The sequence below is a fragment of the Seriola dumerili genome, unplaced genomic scaffold (assembly GCF_002260705.1).
Source record: "Seriola dumerili isolate Sdu_G_001 unplaced genomic scaffold, Sdu_1.0 BDQW01000191.1, whole genome shotgun sequence".
NCBI classification, from domain to species: Eukaryota; Metazoa; Chordata; class Actinopteri; order Carangiformes; family Carangidae; genus Seriola; species Seriola dumerili.
This window is the reverse complement of record NW_019174446.1, coordinates 9241307-9267177: the sequence shown is the minus strand read 5'-3', so window position 1 is coordinate 9267177 and position 25871 is coordinate 9241307. Positions and strand designations below refer to the sequence as shown.

The following is a 25871-nucleotide window of genomic DNA, read 5'->3' as shown; positions in this document are numbered from 1 at the left end:
CTGACAATTTACTTATTTTCACTTGGCTGAATTGTATTATATTGTCAGCTTTCATTCTCCTCTGAGCTTCGAGTGGAGATCGGCCTACAATACACAATACAGGACAGGCCGGTTATTCATTTGTTATAATAATGCCAAATAATGTGCAGATGATGAACAGGGGTGTAACTTCTGCTTCTCTGACCTCCACATTTCCTCTCCAAAAATACAAATTTCAGCTAAAAGCAACAGTCTGTTAACAAACCCGCCAAGCCACCAAACCAAAAGCAAATCCTTCCACCAGTTATGTTTCAGTGTTTCAGCAATATTTTACAAAACAATCTTAAAAAAAACTAAGAGAAAAAACAAGTGTGCAAACACAGTTTAAAATGTGTGCTTGACATTTATCACTATCTTTGTGTCTCTGTCTTTGTAGAAGTAGATTTCGTGTATTTATAAGCCATCATTGCTTGCTGCACTGTAGAGTGCATCCACTTGATCAGAAATAGCATTTCTAAAAGACAAAGTACTGTTTGACTTGTTATTCTTTCATTCATCTCCCAATATTTTTTGTAAAAGATGTTATGAACTGCACTTGTAATTAAAGACAGTTTTAAATTCCAAGGGGCAAGAGATACAGAGGAATGCAGTACTCTGTTTTGTGTTGTTTGACATTATGACAAGTAACTGATAAGACTCTATAAACAACTGTGTGTGTGTGTGTGTGTGTGTGTGTGTGTGTGTGTGTGTGTGTGTGTGTGTGTGCGTGTGTGTGTGTGTGTGTGAGTGTGTGTGGTGGCGTTCTACAAACACCAGCACAGCCTTCTCAGATCCTCTGTGCAGTATGTTTCCTCATTAGTGCAGCACTGATCCTCTGGTCCTACAGTTACAGTCCTAACAGCACATGAGGTACTTTACACAGCCAATGTGGTAGCACTAGAGCATCTTAAGTTTGGGATCTTCATCACCGGACAGTGATGATTGGGAGATGATGGCAGGAAGATGCAGCACAAGACTGTTGGTGTTCTGCGTGTGTGCGGCTGTGTTCAGCTACATCTCTGCCTCTCCAGAGGTCTGCACCAACTCCCTCCTGCCTGGAGCTAAAGGTAACACATGTCCCTGTGTGTCTCTGTGTGTTAATGTAAACTACTCTGTTTTGAAACGTTTATCCTATCGATCACACAGGTATGATGTGCAATGGAATAAGTTAAGTCAAATGAACTAAAATGTAAACACAGCATTTAGAATTGTGAAGGTTTGTCCAAGAGCACAAGTTTAACTTTGACCATTTTAAAATTGAAGGGCATGTACCTACACATACATGCTGTTTGGGTTTGTGGGTGCTTAGAATCTTTACTTTTGTTTGGAGATAAGGCAATTTAAGTTTATGACCTCACTGTAAATGTATACACGTGTTACTGAGCTGGAAATGTCCTTAACAGTGGACATTTGTTTTGTTTGATACACAGAAAAAAGTGGAGTGGAAAAATAGTTAGGAAACACCCCTAATAAGCATCAGGGTTTACAGAGCTGATGGTAAAGGTACCAAGCATGTAATGTCCTGTAGTTTATTAGCTAGCAGTCTAGGGAATGCCTCCCTGTGTGTGTTTTCCATTTTATGACATCCAGTAGCTTGTTCCCCTGCTGATTCAGACAGACAGACCTAATAAAACCCACAGTTCAGCTAAACTTCATTGTTTTTTCAGCTCCATTCACGCTACTGAAAAACATGGCTTTCAGTTCTGGCTTGAAACAAAGCTGGAGAGATGTTACTTCAGGAGCCAACATGTAGAAAACTGAGACTGTCCGTCATGTCAAAAAGCAAAAAAATGTCAACAGTGTAAACAAGGCCTTTGATAGGAAAGGTGCAGGACAGACGCACGTTAGCTGCAGTGGTGGTGTGTGTAGGTCACTAGGAAGTGCGAGTGTCTATGAACCATTTGGACATTTTTGTCTACTAGTAAGAAAGTCCCATTGTGACAGTGTGTGTTTAGACAGCTGCTGCTAAACTGAACTGATAATTTACACAAAAGACATCCTAGATACTACTGACCGCAGAGTTAGTCTTGGAGAGTGTGTATTGTCACGTCTGCGTATCTGAGTGGGTGTCGAACATGCTTTTTTTCTATGTTTCGTACCCTGAAACAATTTCCATGCAACTTTTTAAACAAACATCCTTTTGCTACACTTACTGGTACTGTGACTTCAGCATTTTTAAATAGCCTACTTTTACCGGCATGTTATGTTTTATTAAGATGTGAGTGTTACTGCGGGTCAAAACAATCTGGGTCAAAACACTTCAGTTCCATTTGTTTCATAATTTTGATGACAATAAACTTTGAATGAGGTTTTCCTCAATTATGTCACATAAATTGATCCTATTGCTCACTGTTGCTGTTAAATCACTGCCAGAACATATCTGACATGGAAGATCTCGCTATGATTTGACACCTTAACCACACAAATGAGACATGTCAGTAATTTCACTGTACATGGTTTCATGTCAGTAGTCCACAATAGGAAAGAATTTTAAACAGGCAGAATCACTTGAAAATGCAGGGATTTAGGTTGTTTGAAAATGTCGACACAGCCGGCAAAATTCAAAAATCAATTTTCCTAAGTACTCCTCCAGGCTAATAGAGGGAGTTTGTTACGATCCTTCATTTCAAGGCCGGGCACTTAACAAGACAGCAAGTGCTGTTGACATCACCAACTGCAGTAAATTTACAACTCTAATAGATACTCAGAAAGCTCTCCAGATTTTGTTTTTGCCAAGAGCTCTTTGAGCTTTTTGGATCCACCAGAGATATTTCTCCTACACCTCATTTATGCTTTTAACTCCGTCATTAACACTTTTACGGTGTTAGTCCTTTTGAAGATGAAATTAACCAGGTTTCACATATGTTACCATGGAAAAATGAAGAGTTAAACTTATTTATGTCTACATGTGATTCAGCCTTACTGTAGCACTTGCACCCAAACCCACAACTGGATATTCACTTGAACTCATACATAAACAGTCACCCACCAAAGTACTGTGGTATAGTGATTCTTGGCCAACTGATAGTTGCTCTAATGTATCATCATCCTGTGGTGGCGTTGATGCTCCGTTCATGTCAGTGGGAATGTGCAGAATTAACCGCTGCCACACTGGGAAAGCAAGCTAGCTGTACACACTGCTACATATATTCAGGTATCTTACAGGCCCTGTCTGAACAGAGTATGAAACATGATGGCAAGTATGCTCTTCTTTCATCCTATTTACTGCCTTTTCTTTTTTAATCCAGGAGATCAAGGTGAGGTTGGAGAGGAGGGAGATCAGGGAAAGCTGGGGAAGAATGGACCACCAGGATTTCCAGGTACCCAGCATCCATCCATCTACTATGTGTTCTGTATATGGAGGAGGGGAAAGGAGGTCGACTGGAAGTTTATGTAGTCATAAATGGCTACTGTAAAGCAGGAATGGGGACAAGACACTTCCCTCTTAAAAGACCACTCTAACTACTCCACTCTTAGTTTTGCACTCATATAACATAATCAGACTCACGATGGGCAGTTGAAACAACACCCACACTGCTAATGTGTTCGGTCATGTTCTGTATCTTGAAAATGACCTAACACTGTGAGAACAAGATCCTTGAAAGAAGTTCATTTGTATTGAAAACTGGTAAAATTATCCCACTGGCGTTTTTTTTTTTTTTTTTTAAACCTTTTAACAGAACAACAACAAATCATATGAGGAGGTAAAAGTTTGATTTCTATGTTTTTATGCTTTCACCCAATTTCACAAACTACAAAAATAGCTCTTGCAAGGTCACTTGCCAGTTTAAAAGATGGTCCCACATTTGGTATCAGTATCAATCAGCATGTTTCCAACATGTGCAAGGGATTAAGACAACCAAAGGGGAAATGAAGAGAAAAACTGATAAGCAGAAAGACGGCATTTCATTATATTCACACGGAAATGATAAGTCTGACTTTATCCCTCTTTGACTCAAAAATATTACAGTTACATTGCTGGTGTAATATGGCCAGACAATAAAGGTCTGACTTTCTGTGCTCTGAGTTTCCCCACATAGACAGCCTGTGTGACTTTGCCCTGGCAGCAGCTTTTGCTTTTTCCTGCTCCAGACACACTGCTTTCCTTTGCTGTGCAGCTGATACAGAGGCCCGCCCTGCTCTGTGATGGACAGACCTGCACTGCTGTGTTTCCGTGGAGAAAACAGACGTGTTAATTGCTGCTGAGGAAAGCAGTGGATTGCCGCTTTGCCATATGTGTTCCAACTGGACTGGTGGATTAGCTGGCCAACCAACCAGGCATATAATGTACACAGATGTCTGCACATACAGCCACACACTCACACACCGAGGCATACGTACAATATACTGTACACAAGCTTATAGACACAGAAACACACAACAAATAATTGCGTATACAGGCTCATACACTAAGCACTGGCTCCTGGCTGCCTCTGCTGTTCTTGTTTATAGATCCTCACACACACACACACACACACACACACACACACACACACACACACACACACACACACACACACACACACACACACACACACACACACACAAAACAACAACAGACACACACTGCTCCCATCAGACTGTGAGAAAGACAAATGCTAGAACTGTTTGAGTCACTTCCAAAAGTAAGCAAGTATGTATATGCGAACATTTTTCAACTTTTCAACTTTGCGGATATTTTTCAACAATACAGCAAACCCGCTCATTATGGTTTGTCTGCTACACAGTTTGTCTGTTTGTGTGTTTGCTTACTGTAGGCATGAACGCAGGTTCTCATGATGACTATGTAACTGCAGTATGTCAGCAGCTCAACAAGTGACGCATGTATTCCTTGTCTCAATGTAGGCCCTTTTACAGGAAACAGTTGCTTAATTTTGGACGGTTAAAAGGGAATACATGACCGTTAATGCTCCGGTGGGCAACAAAAACAATTTGTTGCTCTAAGCTTATTAACGTCAACAAACAGCTCAGCTTGACTTTTACATTTGTTAATTGTGCTTTACTCAGAGCTGCTGTTTGGAGTCTTGAGTTACGGATGGCAGATTCTGGTGTTATGTAATGTTCTTAACTCTTATGAGGAACCTGTTGGGACAGTTAGCAGCGTTCAACAAATGGAAAATCTGGCTTAAAGCCGTTGTTTCATGTAGCCCCAGCTCTCTTTCCACTGGCCGCTCAGCTCTAAAAAGAAGAATTACCTGTAATATTTGCTCATTTGGATTGAGTAAGCTAATGTGTAATGACTGATCTAATGTCTGCTTATCATTTTAAAACTTGTATTTCATAAGCTTTTAAAACATCTAGTCTATTGAAGCCAGAATGAATGGGTTTTTGAAATAGCTTAAGGTTGTTTAAAATATGTTTTGAGCTCCATAATTAGAGTGAAAACTGTGGTCTCCACCTCCTTTATCCTCCAGCAGCTGGAGAATCCAGACGTTAAACCAGTTGGAGGGGTTGGCCATTATAAAGAGTGACTGCAGTGATAGGAAGATCTGTTATCTGGTTGTCTAGATAGACAGTTTAACTGGCAAGCATGAGCACTGCGAAAACAACATTAATCAACTTTTATAGACACAGACAGAATAACATAGGACCAACAGATTCAATTTCTCCATATAGCAAAAAACAAACACCTATAATCACCGCTCGCATTCTGTTCTCAGGTCGGTATTGTCAAAATATTTACTTTGTGAACGTGCTTTCACACAGAAAATTACACAAAAATTCTACACAGATCATAGTGGAATAGTGAAGTTTCCCAAAGGCCAGAGCTTTAGTCTCGCAGACCGCACACAATCCATAAGACCTCACACCTCTGCCAACACTTCTCACAAATCATCAGCAGAAAATCAACATGAGAAAGTGGGAAATAGTAGTGAATAGCTGGCTGTGTGTGTGTGTGTGTGTGTGTGTGTGTGTGTGTGTGTGTGTGTGTGTGTGTGTGTGTGTGTGTGTGTGGGGCAAATCCCTCTAATAGCAATAGGCCCCTCCAATGTGTCACTTAGTGTTTCAAACACCATTAATTTCCAGTTGAATAGTTTCCTGAGGAAATACTCGTTCAAGTACTGGCAGAAGGCCTCAGTCTGCTCTGTAGTTTTCCCACACACACACGTGCGCGCGCACACACGCACAATATCTTTCTCACTCATTCTGATATTCTCCGTTCTCCTACACTTTCACTGTAATATCCAATATCATGCCTTAACTTTCTCAGTATCTCGGTTAGTTCTTCTGACACCAAACTAAAGCAGCCAGACAGAAGCCAGTAATCAGATTACAGAGAAGGACTGTAATCAGTTACAGTGATTGTGATGACAATAACCTGATCAAAAAATGTAAGGCAATCATCAATACTCAATACAGATGCTTGCAAATAATTTAAAAAAAAAGATGTTCAGCGTACCAGAACATGCAGTTGATTACACCCTCTATGTAGAAGAAATCAAAGAGTAACTGAAAATAATAAAATAAGATAAATAAATAATGAACACTGAGTCCATTTACTCTTTTGTCTAAGACATGTCCTCCAACAATGCACATTTTCTACCAGACTGTCTTCACACCGCAAACAGAATCCCAGTACAAAGTACTTTAGTTAGTGCCCACATTAACCAGCATCGTTTCCTCCAATTTATTTACTGACATAATAATGATAATAATCATGGCATCAGTTTAGGAACCAAACAATGCAGAAATTGTTGGAAAAAAGCCTCAGGGCTCACAGAGATAATTTCCAAAGGAAGAGATGGGAGTATGTAATTATATTGATTAGGCTTGAAAACAACAAAATAATCAAGAAACAAAAGAAAACTGATGAACGCCATGATACAGTCATAGTTGTAAGAATAACAAACTTGAATGTATGCCTAAAAGTGAGGGGAATCTTTCTAACTCATGATGATTCTGATCCTTCACATAATGTAACAGAGACATCTACCATATTTACTTTGGATAAAGTGTGAGGTTCTAGTAATATCGTGTATACCCCCTTTCCAGGTATATTATGGACACTGTTGGATTGGAGAGTCATCGTCAAACTAAGATGATGGGATTTCTTTACCTTGCCTCAAATATCCGTCATCCTCTCTGCGATTATCCTCTTCCATCTTCCCATCATCATGTGTCTTTTTTTCTTCCCCAGGAATGTCAGGAGAGAAGGGACTTAGAGGAGAGGTGGGCCACACAGGAAAGATGGGACCTACTGGAGACAAAGGTAAAACAAAAGAAAGTCATTTTAATATCATTTTAATCTAAACTTCGTGTTTCTATATGTAGTTGTAATGCAAAGCCTACACTGCAGTGTAAACACAGGCCTTATTACAATTCAAACACATTGTATACTGCACAGTATACAGTAAACAAACAAGAGTGCACCAAGAGCAAAACTTCCAATCCTCAGTGTATTGTTAAAAGAGAGAGAGGGAGAGAGAGAGAGAGATTTATACACTTTATAACTATCATGTGTATAAATTTGTCCTTTGTTCCAGTGCCAGTAGATGTTTTCAACATGCAGAAAGGAGCCTGTAGTTGTCAACAGCAGGCTACAAAAATGGTAAATAATGTAGCTGTGAGGTTATACTTTATAATTGCCTAAAAGAAGAAATATAGTTTCCCGAATTCCTCCTCAGCTTGGACTGCTGCTCCATAACCATAGTCTCAAAACATTAAAATAAGTAGAATGGACAGTTCTATAAAAATCAGTTAACTTAATTAGTCCCAAGGCTAATACACACCAGGAGGAACTGCTTCAAGCCAATCGCAATTTCCTTAAAAGAAGTCTGTATTTTTCCCATTTCCTTTATGTTTTAAGTTATCACATCCAAAGATAGAAGAAAATTTAATTCTGCAGTATGAAGTCATCCATCTGCTTTGCCCAGGGTGGCTGAAACAATTTCTATCTTTGCTTTTTTTTTTTTTTTTAATGAGCAGTCCCATTCCCCTGCCTTTCTAGACATTCACTTTTCTCCAGTATTCATTATGTTTAATATGTTTACAGGAAAGTGGCTGTGCATCAGCCATCTCAGGCAAAGGAGTGAGGTCACAGGTTTGGATTGTCCTTGATCCTGAGTGCCTGTAGCTCATAAAACACCTGGAAAAAACATGTTTTTCAGGGAAATGTTGGCTTTAGTGGAATCACAAACTAAAATTCAGCCACTCTTTTACAGAATTCTGGTCATGGTAAAGGGTCCATGTCTACATTAGCAAAATTGGTCTTCATTCAAGATATACTGTATATAAGATTATTATGGTACATGAGCAGCAGTCATTTCTATCTGCTACAATTCAATGCTTAACTCTATAACTGTGTGATTACTGAGTTCATATGGAAAATAACCAACTAACTGAAGCAGGGCTGTTTGGGTGTTTGGGGGGTTTATACTGTATGCTCCCTTAGATATCTGCACCATAACATATCTGGCAATATTATATTTCATAACCCATGCAGCTGCAATACCGGTAACAGGATTCGAAGTTAAGACTGAAGCCAGAAATGTTTACTTTTCACTTATTCGTTAGTGTTTTCACATTTGTGTCAGGGTGCTCAAATTGTGTATTAATCCAAATCACAAAAACCACTCAGCCTGGCCAGATTGTACTGGTACAGCATGTTACTGCTGGGGCTCTTCCTCATACAACACCAGCCTATTGTGATGTTTGTACTGCAGTCCACTTCCCCAAAATCTGCAACTGCCAGTTGGGTTAATTTCCACAGTAAAGCTGCAGTATCTATAAGTGTATATACAGTATTTTGAAAAAAAAAAAAAAAAAAAAAATCTGGATTAGATTTACAAACAAAAGCTAAAACTTAGCCACATACAAAAATATGTGGGTTGTCATAGTGATGTGTATTTGGGATATTTAAATCTTGGTTACAAACAGGTTAAAAACTTTGTCCTGAGTAACTCTGAACCTGTGTGCAGCCATTTTTAAATGTTTATGTATGATACAGCCATCTAGTGGTAATCTTTTGTAACTACAACACAATATCATTAATAACACAGGTAGCTGTCAATAAGTTGAATTATTGATGGATAGTATGTGGTGGTACTGTGTAATGTATTTAAATTTTAAGTAATTGAAAACCAGGATCACAGATGTTTAAATCATACAGACTTTCTGTGATATCTATTCCTCTGTAGGTGACAAAGGTGATACAGGTCTGGATGGGCCCTCTGGTCTAAAAGGGAAACCAGGTGAGTAAGCTCACATTGCACAGACATTGCTTGTTTTTTAAGTTGTATGCAAGACTATAACCCCATTCAGTTCCCCATGAACCAACGCGATGATGTTACAGCAATGTTGCATTTAAAAATAAACAGCTAAACAGAAAACGTTTCTGCTTCCCTCGAATCTACAGTCTTGTAAGTGGCTTTGAACAACTAAATATGGAGTCAGGTAAACTATATTCAAGTTAGTTACTGCTATAAAGAAAACAAACAACATTATTTTGAAACATATAAAGTCACTCCAGACACTCTTTGGGATGCGCCCTACTGCTGCCATACAGCAGACCAGTGTTAAATATACCGCAGTCAGACGGATGTATCAGGACAGCGATAAGTTTTTCAGTGTTTTGTTTGTGTACTCAAGACTCAAAATGTCGATGAGTGCTGACTTTTAGCTTTAAGTGTGTTTGAGGGTACAGGGAACAGTGTATGTTTGTAGTCCGTTTTATACATAGACATTTTATGACAATGATTTTAAACAGTCAAACACAGATAAACAAAGAGTTTTTATAGTCAAACTGTTGACTACTTGACAGACCACTTGACTGATCCAATTCATCATGTGTTTCCCCTTGTTGAAGATCATACTGAAGGCAAAAAGCCCAGACAAGCATGAAAAGATGAGGCCTAACAGAGCATCACCAGGGAGAATAACAAATGTTGGCTGATGTCTGTTGGTCAAAGGCTTCAGCAAGTTCAGCTATTGACAGAAAAAAAAGGGAGCAAATATTAAATCATAATGACTTTTAAGAGTACTTTATGTCCCCTAAAATGGGTAAAAGTAAGAGGAGCTACAGTTCTTACACAAATCCTCAGAAGAAAAAAAAAAAAAAACACCTTTAAAGCTGCGAGACAAGATTTGAACAGACAGAGAGTAATGTTCTATACATTTACGCTTAATATACCGTTGTATAATATTGTCACGATCAACAAGGTTATTCTGTCCTGTTAAATCCTGTACACACTGAAACCCTGTGCTTACCCATGTAGGCACCACATGTGACTGTGGCAGGTACAGGAAAGTGGTTGGACAGCTGGATATCAATACAGGCAAGCTGAGGAACGCTGTCAAGTTTGTGAAAAATGGTGAGTCCTTCATGGACTGAGATCTACGGTTCTTCAGTACGTTAAGTGGCAGTAAGCAAACTGAATGTCTTCAAAAGGTGTGAAAACCATAACATTCAGCACTAAAGATAAAAACTGAAGTATAAGTATGCAAGTGTTTTTAGTTGCCATATACTGTAGATACAGTAAAAATACATTCTCATTTTTATTCATAATGCCCTGTCAATGTCCTGCTAATCATGTGGCTGAGCTTACAACAGCCCTTGGTTTGGCCTGCTATAGAAAAGTTTAATACCACATTATGGCCCCACTGACTTCTGATTTGTCGATCTATGTAAGTAAAGACACAGTCAATTGTGATGGGAAACATGTAAATATGATGGGAAATAACCTGACCCCCCAATGACCTTTAACCCTTAACCCTGCCCTGTGCAGTCATCTTGGGGCTGAGAGAAACAGAAGAGAGGTATTATCTGCTGGTGAAGGAGCCCAAGAAGTTCAGAGAGGCTTCAATGAACTGCAAGCTGAGAGGAGGCACCCTGGCCATGCCAAAAACCACCAACACCAACCGTCTCATGGCAGACTACGTCAGCAAGGCAGGACTGACAAGAGTTTACATAGGAGTACATAGTCAAAGCATGGACACGGTAAGTGGACCACAGCAGAACATAATGTGGGCACGCATATGCACACACCACACACACACACAGCAGGAGGTGGAGTTTCAGATCAGTTATCAGTAATTGTTCAGGGTAAAGAGAGTGTATGATTCATAAGGATGCATAACAAGTAACAAAAACCCAAGCCCAACCCAACCTGAGCAACAAAAATGAGACAATGTGAATCAAGGTCTTGAGTAGTTTGTAACTTTTCTGAATAATTCATGATGAAGTGTCATACTGTGTAAAATGACCAACACAGTGCTGCTACCACTCCCTTAAATATGTTTTAGGCTGTTGTAATTTGATGACAAACTGATGCTCGCTACCACTTACTTCACTTCCTTTATAAAGAAGGGCGAGTATCTAGGGCTAAATACCGCGGAAACCTGACTAGATGATGAGATACCTTCTTTTTTTTTTTGAAAGTGTATCCTGATGCTTAATTCTCTCCGGTGTTCTTGTCCTTCAGGATGGAACAAGCGGTTATGGTTATGCAGATTCCAGCCCTCTGCAGGGGTTTGCAGCCTGGAGTCAAGAAGAGGAGCTAAATTCCAGATTATCTCCAACCACAAACTCCAGCTGCGTGGAGCTGCTCAGCACTGGAACATGGGGTCACGTGGAGTGCGAGGCAACCATGTTTTTCATGTGCGAGTTTCCAAAGAGCAGGAGAAGAGGATGAGGAGGAGAAAGAGGTATACCTGCCTCAGCAACATCATGAGTTAATGAGATGTTCAGGCTTGCATATATATATATATATATATATATATATACATACAGTGTGTTTATATTTATGCAGTATTATGTTTTGTAGTATGTATTGACAATTTATATAGTGTGCTGATTCACATTAATATTTCATAATGTAAAACCAGTTCAGTGTTGTTGTTTTTTTGCCTAAATGAGTTATTAAATTGTTGTTGATTAATTTTCTGTTGATCTTTTGTTCTATTTTAAACACTATTTCCTTGAGGTTGCAGTATGTTACAGTTTTACAGTCTGAGTGTGAGTTACGTGTTACGTTTCTTATATCTAAAACCTTTATCAGACTACGTTTGTTGGCACCACAGGAAAAGATCTGTCCTTCTACTTAGCATGAAGACACATACATGAACTAGAGATGCATTTCTTGGGAAATCAAATAAGCCACGATTTCTCCAGATAAAGCAATATCTCATTAGCAATAATAAGACATAGGCTACTTGCTGACTTTATGGATCTAATCTACACAGATGACACATGCACATTCCCATTAGCAGGCAGATATCCAAGTGTCATTACCTGTCTGTCACACATCTCTCTCTCTGCCTGTCCCTTCAGCTCTCTTGCACACACAGCTGAAGTGAACAGTGCAGATGAAGTGTGCAGCTCTTGTTGCTACCCTGCCACCCAGAGGCCGCTGATATATTTGATGAATGCAAATCAAAAACAGCAAATTTGTTTCTGAATCAGCCATTTCTACATTGTGGGGATACTTTCTCTTTCCCAGATTCGCATTTCACCACATGAGTGCGTAGCGGTGTTGTGTGTGTGTGTGTGTGTTTTGTTCCAAAATTGGTAGAGTGACCGTGACAAAAAAAAACATTCACAAAGCTGTCATTGTGAATTTTGTTGTTTTTAGTGTTGAATGCCCAAAGTGACATTCTAAAGACTGAGGCCAGATTCAAATCCATAAGCCTGTCAGTGCAGAGCACTGTAGTTTTGAGATCAATGAAGTGTCACTGAGTTACATGTGCGAGTGAAATTAAAGAAAGCTGGCATTTTACATCTCATGAAAAACAGATAAAGTTGTTTTTTCTGCCCAAAAAATTTTTAAATGTACATATACCTTTGGAGATAATTTTTCAAATGAGTGGTAGGAGACAAAAACAATAGGTAATATGCCCTTCCTGTGTCTGTACTATGATTTTAACATTACACAAATACTGGGTATCATGCATGGTTACATGGCAAGCTATATCAATTATCTACAGTATATCAACATTGTTCCACATAAACCAAATCATAGCTTAACATTAACTGTGATTTTCCATTAGAAACTGCTCCGAACATAGCAGTTTCACTTCACCATTTGGTGAAAAAAAAAATTGCACTCAATGGTTCCTCACAGAAAATGTTGCTGAGTCAGTTTAGAAATCATTTCTCATGTCTTCTCTCAGTTCCCCTCATTTTTTCATGTGGTTTGTTATGAACACTTATGTTTTAAATGTACAAAAACTGTGTTCTTATTATGTTTCCTTTCATTATTTGCAAGTAACATGGAACAAAACACTTTGAGCTGCTTTGTAATAATAATAATAATAATAATAATAATAATAATGATGTGGTCATGAGTGTCTCGGCTGGCGTGATTCCATCGCAAGATGATCTCTAGTGGGTTTTTTTTTGTTTTGGACATTTTTGCCTTCAATGACGGCAACAGTGGTGATAGACAGTAAGGTCAGGGGAGGGGATGACTGACACTATAAGACCAAAACTAAATCACAGGTTAAAACGCACCGCTGCTCAATCACAAACACCCTTAAAGTATAAATAAATTTGCAAACAAAGTCATCTTAAAGGATGATAAAACAGCTGGATTGGAGAAATACTGAATATATTCCTCCATATATCCACTACCACTCACAGTTTATGTAATAAAAAAAAATCTGTGTGCCGCTTTAAATAAGACTCCAACCCAAGGCGGGGCCTTTTCCAAATGCAACATTCATTCCCCACAGGTTTGTATTTGCTGTGTCAGCAAATCACTGAACCTTAATAAACGCAGCTTCATGCAACACTTGCAAACACTATGAAGTGGAAGTAAGGACCAGGCGGGTGAAAGACAATACAAAGAAACATAAATCTGCACAGATGTCAGTGGCATTGAACAGTGAGTCAGAGGAGGTTACAATAGAAAGCTGGAGTCTGATGGATACTGGCAAAAGATCAAAACATGAATCAAAATATAGATGGACACCTCAAAGTCCAGGTAAGAAAAACCTAACCACAAATCACCTAACCACATTCCTTACAATTGCAAAAGAGTAGCTGTAGTAATTGTAAAAATCTATAAGTGATGAAATACAGATAGGGACTGCCAACTGTTAATTAATCACTGTTATTTAAACCGTTTAAGAAAATCACACATCTGTATTGCTTGTTTGTGGTTCTCATTGCCTTATGGTGATAATATACGGTTCAGTCTGGTGGATTGGAGCTACTGCAGTGTGTCTGGTGATTCTTCTGCTGACTGTGATCTTGGCCTTGGTGGTCCAGAGTAAGTACAATACTGCCTCAACATAAACATAAGAACATAGCTAAATCCTCAGTATTCAGCAGATCACAAGAGTGCAGAAATCAGTTATAAAGGGTTGGTTATAAAGTCTAAGTGAGCATTTAAAATCAGCTTCCAGAGCCATATCAGGTCTAAACCTCCAATGAATGCTCCATTTTTCAGCCTGGAGTGATTGCTTGATAATTTTCACAGTTTTTCATAGATTCTAAATTACCTTTCTGCAGATGGCAGCACTGTCAGGCATTGGAACAAACTTCAAGTTGGTCTGATGGAGTACCAAAACCTGGTTTCTAATCTGACTAAAGACAGAGATGCTCTGAGAGATGAGCGAGACCAACTGAGAATTAATTCCAGCAGTCTGGCAAAAGACATAGAGGTGCTGCAGAGCCAATATAACACTGTGGCTGCAAGTCGAGATGAATTAGAAGAGGCGATCAGACAGTTAAATCTCAGCACAGCAGGTAAGGAGTGGACTTAAACAAGAAACTGAAACTTTGATTTGAATTCAGAGGAAATGTAGAGAGGAAACTGAAGAAGATGCAGAAATTAAAGATACATTATCAAACAACATAAGAATTGGTCGGATCATAAAATACATTCTAATGTATTCTCATTAAATACAAAGGTCAGGATGATAAGAGGTATAGCATATCAGACTATGTAATGTACTGCCTGTTCAATATTACACGGAAATACTGAATACCTCTGTAAAAATCCAAGTCAAAGTTTTGCCAACATAAGCAGTAAATCTAAATTGCATAACTGCAGGAATCTGTTACAGTTGTGTTGAAATCATTTAACCAAGTATAGGCTCACTGCACGATATTGGAGCTATGAGTCTTTATAAGACACTGAGTCTTGATCTTTGTGTTGTCACACAGAAAGGCGTTTCAAGAGCAGAATACCTAAAATGCACTTGTGCTCTCTCTAGATAAACATTGCCACCTTGGATGGGTAAAATTCAACAACAGCTGCTACTATGCCTCTGAGAAACGAGCGAAAAAAACATGGGAAACCAGCAGACAAGACTGTTTAGAGAGAGGATCAGATCTGGTGATTATAACCACAAATGCTGAGTTGAATTTTGTCACCACACTTTACACCAGAACCTGGATTGGTCTATCTGACATAGCGCAAGAGGGCAAGTGGAAGTGGGTGGATGGGACTGACCTGGGAGGTGGGGGATTCTGGCAAGCCGGGGAGCCCAATAATAATGGACATGAGGATTGTGTGGAGATTTCACGTTCAAATGGGGATTGGAATGATGTGTCTTGTGATACTAAAATACCATGGATTTGTGAGTATTAACATCCATTCTTTGTCTTTCAATTGATGCGATTCAGGTCATCCCATCACGGTGTACAGTGCAACACATACAGATTAATCATATTTAAAGTCATGTGCCAGTGTTGATGTTTGAACTCTTACTAGAAAGTCTGATAACTGTTCCTTTATATTGTGTCTCTATACATTAAAAATGATACAGAATAGTCACAATATTGCTTAATGATATTTTGTACCCGTTTTAGCAATAATTAGTCATTCAAAGCAAAAAGTAGAAGCAAAATGTTGTAGCCCCTGAATGTTTTTTTTTTCCACTGCTTCTTGAATAAATAATTAACAATAAAATAAAAGTTTTATTTCTGGCATCCTGCTGTGAGATGGAAGTGAGGCCTGCAGAGATCCACTGTGCTAAATGCATTTCAGAGAACAGGGTCAAATCTGCCCTTGCCAAAGCTTTCTTACCCATTTCCTCAATGGAAAAAGAAAAAAAAAAAGATTTATGATCTAGAAGTCTTGGTTTTATAAACAATGGCCTTACATCAGGTGAAAGGATACAGGGTCTTATATAGGTCGTATTGATTCTAACTGTTAGCCAGGATCCACTGAACTAAGCCCAGTGCCCTTACAGAGGTTATATCAACATTGTTTCACATAAACCAAGTCCTAGCTAAACATTAACTGTGGTTTACCAAAAGAAACTGCACTTAGCATCTGATGTCACAACATAACAGTTTTACTTCACCATTTGATTAAAAAACTGTGTTCACAAAAAATTTATCCTCCAACACAACAGGTCTGTGTTTTAGTGGAAACACAGTTGGAAATGTCACTAAGTCAGTTTAGAAATCAGTTCTTCTCCACTCTCCTCTGCTCCCCCTTAAACTAATATTTACTTTTTAAACCTCTTCGCTTCAGCACTGTGAAGGTTAACCAGTATACACACCATTGTTTCTTAGCCCTCATTTCTTTTCTAATAGTCTTCACTCCAACTATTTGATTTGCCTTGTCACTAATGTTCCTGAGTTGTGGTGTCTGCTGGTGGCTGTTCACACAGAGGGAGTCAAGTGCCTCAACAGACTCAGTGAGAGTAAAACTGCTGCTTTCAGTTACTGTTGGTGTTTCCACCAGGACAAGATGAGCATGCATGATGATTAATGGGAATGACTGCAGAGTTATAAAGAAGGTGTGGAGATCATAAAAGCCACGAAAACAAGCAGGGGAGTGACCAGTCTGTGGTCTATCATCACTGTAAACACACTCCCACAATATTATGACATATTGATGCAGACAGCATGGAGCCATAAAAGCATATTTATCCCATCAAAGCTAAATTCATTAGCATGTCATAACAATTCACCAATACATGCATTATCATCATTGTGTATAATAGGTATTGTATATTCCTAGCCTCCTTTTCTGTTGCACGCAGCAACTTTTACCAATAAATTAATTAAAAAGCTCAATCACATGATTCATCTGGACAATTTCTTGTTTTATAATTTCTTGTTATCTTGCCAACCTTGCACATCAGCTTAATCTTAAAAAAATCTATATACTTTAAATTGTGGGCTCAAATTAAATTAAAAATTATTCTTTCAGAATAAAACCTCAACCAAGTAAAACCACCTTTGACACGGAAATAGCCTATGACCTTTACTAAATGGACATTGTAATGTAGGAGCTTCCGTGCAGTCCGTGAATGCAGCACTGGTTTCCAGGGAGTGGCCCCTGCACCTGTCCGACCTGTTTGGGGGTGGACACATGACTCCGGAGGAATTTCCCCCGCTGCTCCCGTCCTTTGTTTAACGGAGGCTTTTTATTGGGAGGCAGAGGGTGAGAGGCAGAGGAGAGGGGGAGACAGAGAGAAGAGAGAGGGTGACGGAGAGATGTCGGAACCAGCCACTAACCCCGCTGCCACCTCGTTCCCAGCGCCAACGATTTCCCTACCTTTGGGACTGGAAGTATTAAGGACTTACTCTGGAGCCCTTGTCTCTTTAGAAATAGTGAGTATCGCGTTTTTTTTTTCTTCAGAAAATTCAACTGTATGTTATTTTCTTACATTTATCAGTGACCCAGTGGTGTTGTAGAAGTCTGCCTAACCTGTACTCTGTATTTCTTTATTAATAATTGATGGCCTTTTGTTGACCATGTCAAGTAAGAGTTTTACTTCCAGGCTACTAACACTGGCTGCTCAGTTTAAACGTTACCTGCACACTGGTCATTGCCTTAGGCTGGGGTTTATTGGTCATGTTTGACAGCCAAAGCAAAGGCAAATGTGACATGTCTGGCCGCGAGGATCAAAACGCCTGTTTCCACCTGTGTAGGCCAAGGAAATTGCAAATGAGTTGTGAGCATCATCTCATTGCATAATATTAACAACTTTAACAGTCAGTAACCGATTCATAAGTTCTGTTTTGAGTGGCAGCTTTATTTTCACCTTTAACCCCACAAGGTGACTTCTGCAGTGCGTATAATCATTTGACTGTTAACTTTTAGGCCTATTTGCAGCTGAAAGCCTGTGTAGATAGGCCTTAAGCTTGAAACAGTCAGTGAAATGAAAGTCAGTGAAATGCTGAGTCGTATCTGATGTTAAAGCCTTTTCCAACATTTATACTACCTGTAAACTACTACAGTCGATGGCCTATAAATAGTTGATTTAAAGTTACTTACACCATCATACTATTTTAGTGCTTTAATCAGTTGTGTTACTTCCATTTTTGCACCTTTGTCCAAAATAAACCACATCAAAGATAACGTTTGCTACTCTGACATACATTCTCCAACCAAACACAGTGCATTTTATCCATGTGGCCTTGCAATAACAAAATTTGCATCCTGGTTGCCAGCTTTAAATGGTGCAGCCTCACATAAAATTGATACCAATGAGTTGCATGCAGTGGGGTAAACCGTTTAAATTGAGGAAAAAGAGCACTGGTATCAGATTGGGAATAGGTATCAGTAGGTATTTTAAGGTGAGGAATAGGAATCGTAATTGGGAAAAGAAAATGCTGGGTGTGTGCATCCCCAAGTACGATACACCATACCAGTCCACATATTTTGTTATACCTAAAGTCTTTCTAGTGTGTCCTAAACTGCTGACAAGCCTGTACCTATACAAATGTGTCCACTGAAACATTATGAACAATTAAATGAATCCAAGCTGTCTCTTTGAGATTGCCTTTGCAAGCTCCATCTTGAAGATTACAAAGCTGATTGCATATGCAAGAAATGTTGTACTTTATCTGTCACCAATGTGAGTTTTTGTTTATATCCCCAGTTATTTGGTGGTTTAGTATGGATCCTTGTGGCTTCCTCCAATGTGCCCGTGCCTCTGCTGCAGGGCTGGGTGATGTTTGTCTCCGTCACCACTTTCTTCCTTTCGTCCGCCTACCTCACGCTCCTCATCACTGGCCTGGCTGACCGCATCAACACTGACTGGAACTTCTTGGTAAGCCGCAGACAAATGAGCTGATGAGTCCGTTAGTCCTAATCCTAATTGTCTAATTTCCCACCTATCCATCCATGTCTTACTTCTTCATAATCCATTTTGATGTCCCTCCTTGATTTAGAAAATACCAATGTATACCATACACAAATAACACAATTACAATTTAAAAGGTGGCACTCTATATTTTGAGAAAAGCACTTTAAGACTTAGGAAAAAAGCATTAACATGTCAAAAGGCACTATGAAACAACCGAAAGTGATTTAATACAACATGTAAGTGCAGTCATTTAGCAAAAAGTCCGATCATTTAGATGGCTGTAAGTGTTTGGTCATGTTGTTATGGCAGCAACTGTTTGGTGCATGAAAGTCAGAGATCTGGTTCAGTGGCAAAACTGCAAGTCAGTCTCATGGCAGTGGCAGTATTTCAGTTCAACTCATGCTATGGCCTGTCTACATATTAAACAAGGACTGCTCCATGGAAGTTACAAGTCAGTTAACTTGTACCAAAATGCATTACTGTAATACTGTAATAATCAAATATACAATGTGATGCCTGTGTTTGGCTCTCTCTTTATTATTACTCTATTATGTATTATTCCTATTAGTGTATGAGAACTAAATACTTTGTCAATATGATTGCTTGTAGATTACATAGTATTTTAAATCTAATCTTCACTGTGGCTGCTATGCAAGTTCAACTATGAGGAACAAAAAGAAACTTGTGAAATCACCCACCACTGCACGGCACTTATCCAAGTGTGTACACATATACTCTGTGTGTGCCCACATCAAGCCACTTAGTTTATTGAAAAAAGTAATTCTGACCAAATCTTATACATAGACAGGCCCCCTTTCTGCCATTTTTACTAAGGCAACCACTATACCATTAACTATAGGGACAATTGAAACAAGTGCTCATTACATAAGTTATCAAAGTGAATTATGTCTCTTCTCTTCCAGTGTACAGTGATTGATTTATTAGCTCTCATCTAAGTACATACAAAGCTTTTGGGGACTTATTCAAATATAAGCAGTTACACTTCCTCATCCTAACATGACTCAGAACTTGCAACAATCTAAAACCAGCAAAGCCTGCTGTCTTCTTTGAGCATGTTCTGACTAAGTGCCTGTGTAGACCACAGCCAAGTGGTTACTATGACAGATGTGAATGACTGTTTAAATGCACACTAATCAGGTGGTTTGAAGGACTTTGTAGACCTGCTAGTAGTGATTCACAAACAGAACCTAAACAGGATCTATCAGAATACTCACACAAGTCCATACAACTATGATGATTTTCTTCATAGTCATGAATAGATTCAGTGAGTTCAGGGCTTATCATGGGGACTGGGGAAGCATACTTCTACTAGCTTAGCTAGCTCTAATCCTACTGAACATTTTGCATAAAAAGAGATATGATGGAAGATGCTGATACCTGTGACTGCAGCGTTTGTCAGCAGTTTCTATTTCAGTGGAAAGCAACAAATTTAGGCTCGTTTCTGAGGCCAAAATTCAGATATAAAAATCAACCTAAGCTCATGTTCAGTAATTTATCCTAAACGGAAATGTAACTACACATGGGTAAATAATAACATGGTAGTGGAGTAAAGAAATAATGTGAAACGGTATAACATGACAGTCTTGGCTGTGCAGGCCATTTTCAAATTTTGCCATAACTATGTTAAATATATCAATGATGTGAAAAAAGTGAGAACCAGTGACATGTTCTTATGTTGTGTCAGTGTAGGGGACTCTGTGTTAAGTCTGGGCTCTCAGACAGAGCCAGCCTTGCCTCAGGCTCCAGACCCTGCTCCCAGGAGTAGCCAGGCATGTGAGGTTGTTTGTTTTCAGCCGAACAATGAGTGACATGGATGATGAGCTCACACCAAAGCACAACAAAGGCCTGACTGTAGTCCCGCCAAGCTCTTAGGATCGAACACACAAACTCTCATTAAACGTCTTTACTCTCTGACACGCCCTCACTCTCTTCCTCTCCATCTTCTATCCTATTCTCTGTCTTCCCATTTTCTTTCTTGCCATCATGTTTGTTATATCTACAGTGTTATGCTTTATGCTTTACATTTAAAATGGTTAATTCTCCGTTAGATGGTCTGGTTTGTAATATGAATGCCAAGGTGCAGGTAGCTGGAGTAACCAGGCAGCCATTGTCTGATAATTATCCAGTGCGATAAACCTCACGTTGTTCATTCCTCTTTCCCACACTTTGTCCTGGGTAGTTGAATTTACAACAACAACAACTTTACTTTGTAGTTGGGTACACTTGAAACCCGAACCTGAACTAGTTTGTGGTCATTTCTAATGCCTTCTCTGTTCTTTTTCCCAGGATGTGTTTTACCATTTTGTAGCTTTGCTTTTCTACTTTGCTGCCTTCGTGTTGGAGGCAGCAACTACAGCAGCAAACGGAGGAGCCCACATCAAGCCACTGCCTAACAGCACTGAAACCGTCATGTGCATAACCTACCCTCGAGGCAATATATTCACAGTCCTGAGTGACAAGCAATACAGTATTAATGTGGCGGCCACGGTGAGTGCTGTATATCTTTTCAAATTGTGTCTGTGATATTGTCTACTGCATAATCTGTGCATTTTAATTCATATTACTGAAGTTCACAGAACTACTGTGTCTGAAAAAACATAGCCCAACATCAAAGTAATAGTGCCTATGAAAATCTATGAGAGGATTTATTCATTACAATCATTGAAGCAAAACTAAATCTGACATCAGCAGTATTTCTCTCTCAATGAGTCCTGCCAGAAAAACATATCATTTGACATGTTTGAACAAAGTAACCTCCCCGCTGACTAAACTCTGGTTATGGTTTTGTTTGGGTTTAAACTTTTGCATGCACCTTTTGATACCATGCGAGAGAGAGTGTTAAAACAGAATATTGTGTATGCCTGTGGTGTCCAGCTATCAGTTAGATCTGTCAGGCCATAAAACAATGTGATAATTAGAACTACCGCCTCATAGTTGTACGCCTCTGCCAGCCAATCAACCTGCAGTTTATATCCACATCTGTCCAGACACATAATATATATATAGTGGAGAGTTTAAAAGGAAGTTTAAAAAAAAAAAGGTATTGTTTGTATTTTTAAAATAATAATTAGCATATAAATTCTTGAGTCATGGCCAAAACTGTATTTTCTGAGGTCACAGTGACCTTGACCTTTGACCACCAAATTCTAATCAGCTCTTCCTTGAGTCCAACTGGATTTTTATCAAAATCCTCTGAGAAATAGACGCCATGTTGGGTAATCTTGACAAAAAGGTGTCCTAATCTCTATGCTGGCCAAAAACATAAATCTTCATGAACTTCAGGAATAAAAAAAAAAAAAATTTCAATTGTATGTCACTGGACAAATTTTCAATAATATAGTCACTTCCGAGTTCATGGAGCAAGCCAGTTTGGATAATAAAACACGTTTTGTATGTGAACAGTATACTACTGTATATGAACAGCGGTACATGCAGCTCTCTTTGCATTTCATCTAAGCTTAATTTACCTTTAGATGTGAAAGCTACATACAATGGAAGGCTCAAAAAAGAGCACATTTCTTCTTTTTGGCTACTTCCTTCAGACTAGGTCCTTTTTAAAGTCAATTTGACAGAAAACTGATAATTGGCAAAAATAATAATTTATGTAAAAATGTCAAATATTTGCTGGTTACAGCTTTAATAATGCTCCACTTCCTTTGCTTTTATTTGTTTCAAACTTTACAAATTGTTTTTTTTTCTTTCCTGACCAACTTGTTGACTTATTTTCTCTTTTTGTCTTAGATATTTGCATTTGTAGCGACACTATGCTACGGCTGCAGTATGGTGATGGGGTTCAAGAGGTGGAGGATGTAACCAGAACCAACAAACTAATTTTACAAATGCTTCATAACTTCAGCATGTATTATAACATCAGAGCACCATTCAAATCTCCATAGAGAGCACTGCTATATACAAACTATATTATTTCCTGATGGGAAACTCCTGTCAGCAAGCAATCACAACATCAAAGCTACACTGGCAAAGTGTAGCTGACAAAGTTTCTGCCTCAGTCAAAACATCTGTCAAGAATTCTGGACAATGACTGTTAAGGGTATTTTGAGAACAGTGTTAAAGAATAGGAGTTATTGTCCAGTTAGCAGCGTATTAATTTTATTCCTCTACTGCTAATCTGATGATTTCACTGTTTGCAGCTTCCCTTAATATTGCCAGGAAAATCTCCGTGGGAAGGTTTTGCATTTTGAGGCTATACAGAATAATTTTGAAAGATGTAAGTGATGCCTTTGACAGTTACGGTTTTGTTTTCTTACCCACTTTGTTAATGTTACAGATATTAACCCATTTCACAGTCACATCCTCACTGGAGGAAATGTTTTCAGTTACCACAAAAACATGTCTATGTATGCTGCTAAAGGGATAAGCACAACAGGACATTTAAAAAAATGTTTTGGAAAGATCCTGAAAAGCAAAGTGATTGTTTTCACTGTCCTCCAGTTACCTTGGTGCTAAGGAGCTGCAAAGTCACTCTAGATTTAACAACTGTTCTTATATTTTTATGTGGCCATTATTTAAAATGTGACTTGATCCGATATTTGAATTTCAAAGTTTTGATTACTTTTTATGAGCACTTTTTATTAAATTTTCTCAGTATATCTGGCATAACAATTTCTCCCAATATTGTAATTTTTTTGCTACTCGGTCAATATTTATCACATAATAGTATCTGTTGCTGTTTGAACTTTCTGAGTGCTGTCCTGTGTGGATAACTCCTGTGACTTACTACCAACCAAAGTCTGGGTTCAATAAATCTTATTGTGGTGAGATCTACTACAAACTAATCATTTAATTTGAGCATCAATAAAAATCATTTTATCAGCTACTATATTGAAAACTGATTAGTGGATTGTTTAAATATACAGTATGTTTTTAGTGTTTGACCGTTATTGTAACTGTATTGATACATCATTAAATTGTCCAAATCAATAACTCTTACTTGCTACATGATTTATAGTTGTATTTATTGTATACGTTTGTTTGCATTAGGCTATTAAAATGTTATTAATTTAAAGTAGTTGAAAAATGAAGCATTGTTGATTTTGACACTTGCTGTTTGTGACTTTTTAAAATGTATTTTAGAACTACAGAAATAAAGGTTTTGAAGAAAAAAAGAAGCTTTTGTTTGGATGCATTGTTGTCTACCACAGTTTTTTTTTTTTTTTAAACTCAGCAAGTGTACAGGGGTATACTGATTTATAACAGTGTCCCAGGCAGCATCATTTCACAAAATCCTAAACCAGAACAGATACCATTACTCCTAAATATAATAGGAACATTTTCTTACCTCCAGCCCTGTCTGCTCACCAAGGGAAGGATTACTGAAGTGACACTGAAAGATACACAGACAAGGCCAGAAATATCCATAAATCCTTTGGAAGTTCACAACAAATCATCCCAGCCCCTGGTATCTTGTTGCTAAAAGCTTGCTGCTTTTTCAACAGATTGGCTTTGACTAGTAATGTGTAAAAATGACTCTTCCTGTGTCAGCTGGGCTTTGAGAAAACACAGGCAGTTTCAGTGGCAGAACTCTGTCCATGGTGCTGGAACAGGACAGACCCTAGTGAACCACTTCACTGTTGGCACTACACACAGATGAACATCACTGGTGTCCAGCAAAACTTTGTGTGTAACCTTGAGTGGTCAACTGACTCGTTGTTTTAAGAAAATCTACTGTAGTTGTTTCAATAAACAAGTTAAATCACCTGTAGGCAAATACTTGGACTTGTAACTTTGCTTCTAATTTGCAGATCTGGCCAAACTAACTACAGGAAAAGAAAAACTGAATGAATCAAATGAACATCGAATCATTGCACTGAGTGAAGAACTGTAACAATGGTGAGCATGATTGTCCTCTTAATAACATGTTTCATCTGTTCTTTAATAAAAATAATGGAGTCCCTAGTTATATTGTACACAGGCCTTTGAACTAAGCCATTGTATCCACTTCAGCCATCTCCAGCTCAGGAAAACAGGAATCAACAGTTGGTAGCAACGAGAAAAAAAAGTGCTTTTCATATATGTATGAATTTGAGTTGTTGGCTGTGGTTACATGTTGCTCTATGCTGATGCTGGTTTCAAGGAGTCCTATCCTTAGACAAAAACAGATTCAACCGTTTATATGTATAGGTTCTGTCATGGTCGAACTGGAGTTTTAGACATGAACTACATGTACAGTATGTTTCTATTTGTCAGTCAAAAGCAGTTTGGTCCTGCCCTGTACGCCCCAACACAGTACAGGCTGCAGCTGCACACTTACCAGCTCCATCAAAATGCAGTTACGCAAAGCCTCGGATATGTCCTGCCAGTACTCTGCCATCAATGACATAAAGTCTGTGAAAGCTGAGAACAGGAATATGAGGGAGAAACTTAACCTGCGGCAAAATGAGTAGAGACAGGTGGAGAGCCAGCTCCAAGAGTAGCGCCAACAAAAAGATGAGGTCCTGAAAGGGATCATCAGGCTCGCCCAAAATCCCACATAGACTGCTTGTCCCTGCTTGCTCAAAAGAGAGCAAGCTAGACTGACTTTCAAGTCTGTTTTTGATTCATAAAAGAGCTCCGGGTCAGCATGGTTTACTCTCACAATAAGAGAAAGGGTCAAACATTAAGTACCATTTGGATGACCTGATTAACAGTTCCTAATGGCAACACCCTTGAATCAACTGTTTTCAGTATTCAGTATGGCCATCAAAAAAACAATACACCACGTAATGATACACTCCTGTCCACATACTTTTGTCCATTTTTGGTTTGGGGCTTTATTTATTCATTTATAGTTTGGGTTACTGTATAATGTTGCTCTATGTCTGCTGGACGTGTAAATAGGC

General features: G+C 38.7%; 3 protein-coding genes across 3 annotated transcripts; all 3 read left to right on the top strand.

Moving 5' to 3' along the window:
* The first annotated feature begins 838 nt into the window (after nucleotides 1-838).
* LOC111227817 (collectin-10-like) lies at nucleotides 839-11774 on the top strand. Its single transcript, XM_022753540.1, has 7 exons — nucleotides 839-1085; nucleotides 3267-3338; nucleotides 7157-7228; nucleotides 9156-9209; nucleotides 10233-10328; nucleotides 10743-10954; nucleotides 11439-11774. The coding sequence occupies exons 1-7, from the start codon at nucleotides 968-970 to the stop codon at nucleotides 11646-11648; spliced, it is 834 nt and encodes a 277-aa protein (XP_022609261.1). The 5' UTR covers nucleotides 839-967; the 3' UTR covers nucleotides 11649-11774.
* A 1972-nt stretch (nucleotides 11775-13746) lies between these two features.
* On the top strand, nucleotides 13747-15832 carry LOC111227769 (CD209 antigen-like protein E). Its single transcript, XM_022753471.1, has 4 exons — nucleotides 13747-13937; nucleotides 14151-14225; nucleotides 14468-14704; nucleotides 15175-15832. The coding sequence occupies exons 1-4, from the start codon at nucleotides 13820-13822 to the stop codon at nucleotides 15549-15551; spliced, it is 807 nt and encodes a 268-aa protein (XP_022609192.1). The 5' UTR covers nucleotides 13747-13819; the 3' UTR covers nucleotides 15552-15832.
* Nucleotides 15833-17205: 1373 nt separating this feature from the next.
* Nucleotides 17206-24130, top strand: mal2 (mal, T-cell differentiation protein 2). Its single transcript, XM_022753470.1, has 4 exons — nucleotides 17206-17530; nucleotides 18805-18975; nucleotides 21319-21519; nucleotides 22774-24130. The coding sequence occupies exons 1-4, from the start codon at nucleotides 17414-17416 to the stop codon at nucleotides 22843-22845; spliced, it is 561 nt and encodes a 186-aa protein (XP_022609191.1). The 5' UTR covers nucleotides 17206-17413; the 3' UTR covers nucleotides 22846-24130.
* Nucleotides 24131-25871: the final 1741 nt, after the last annotated feature.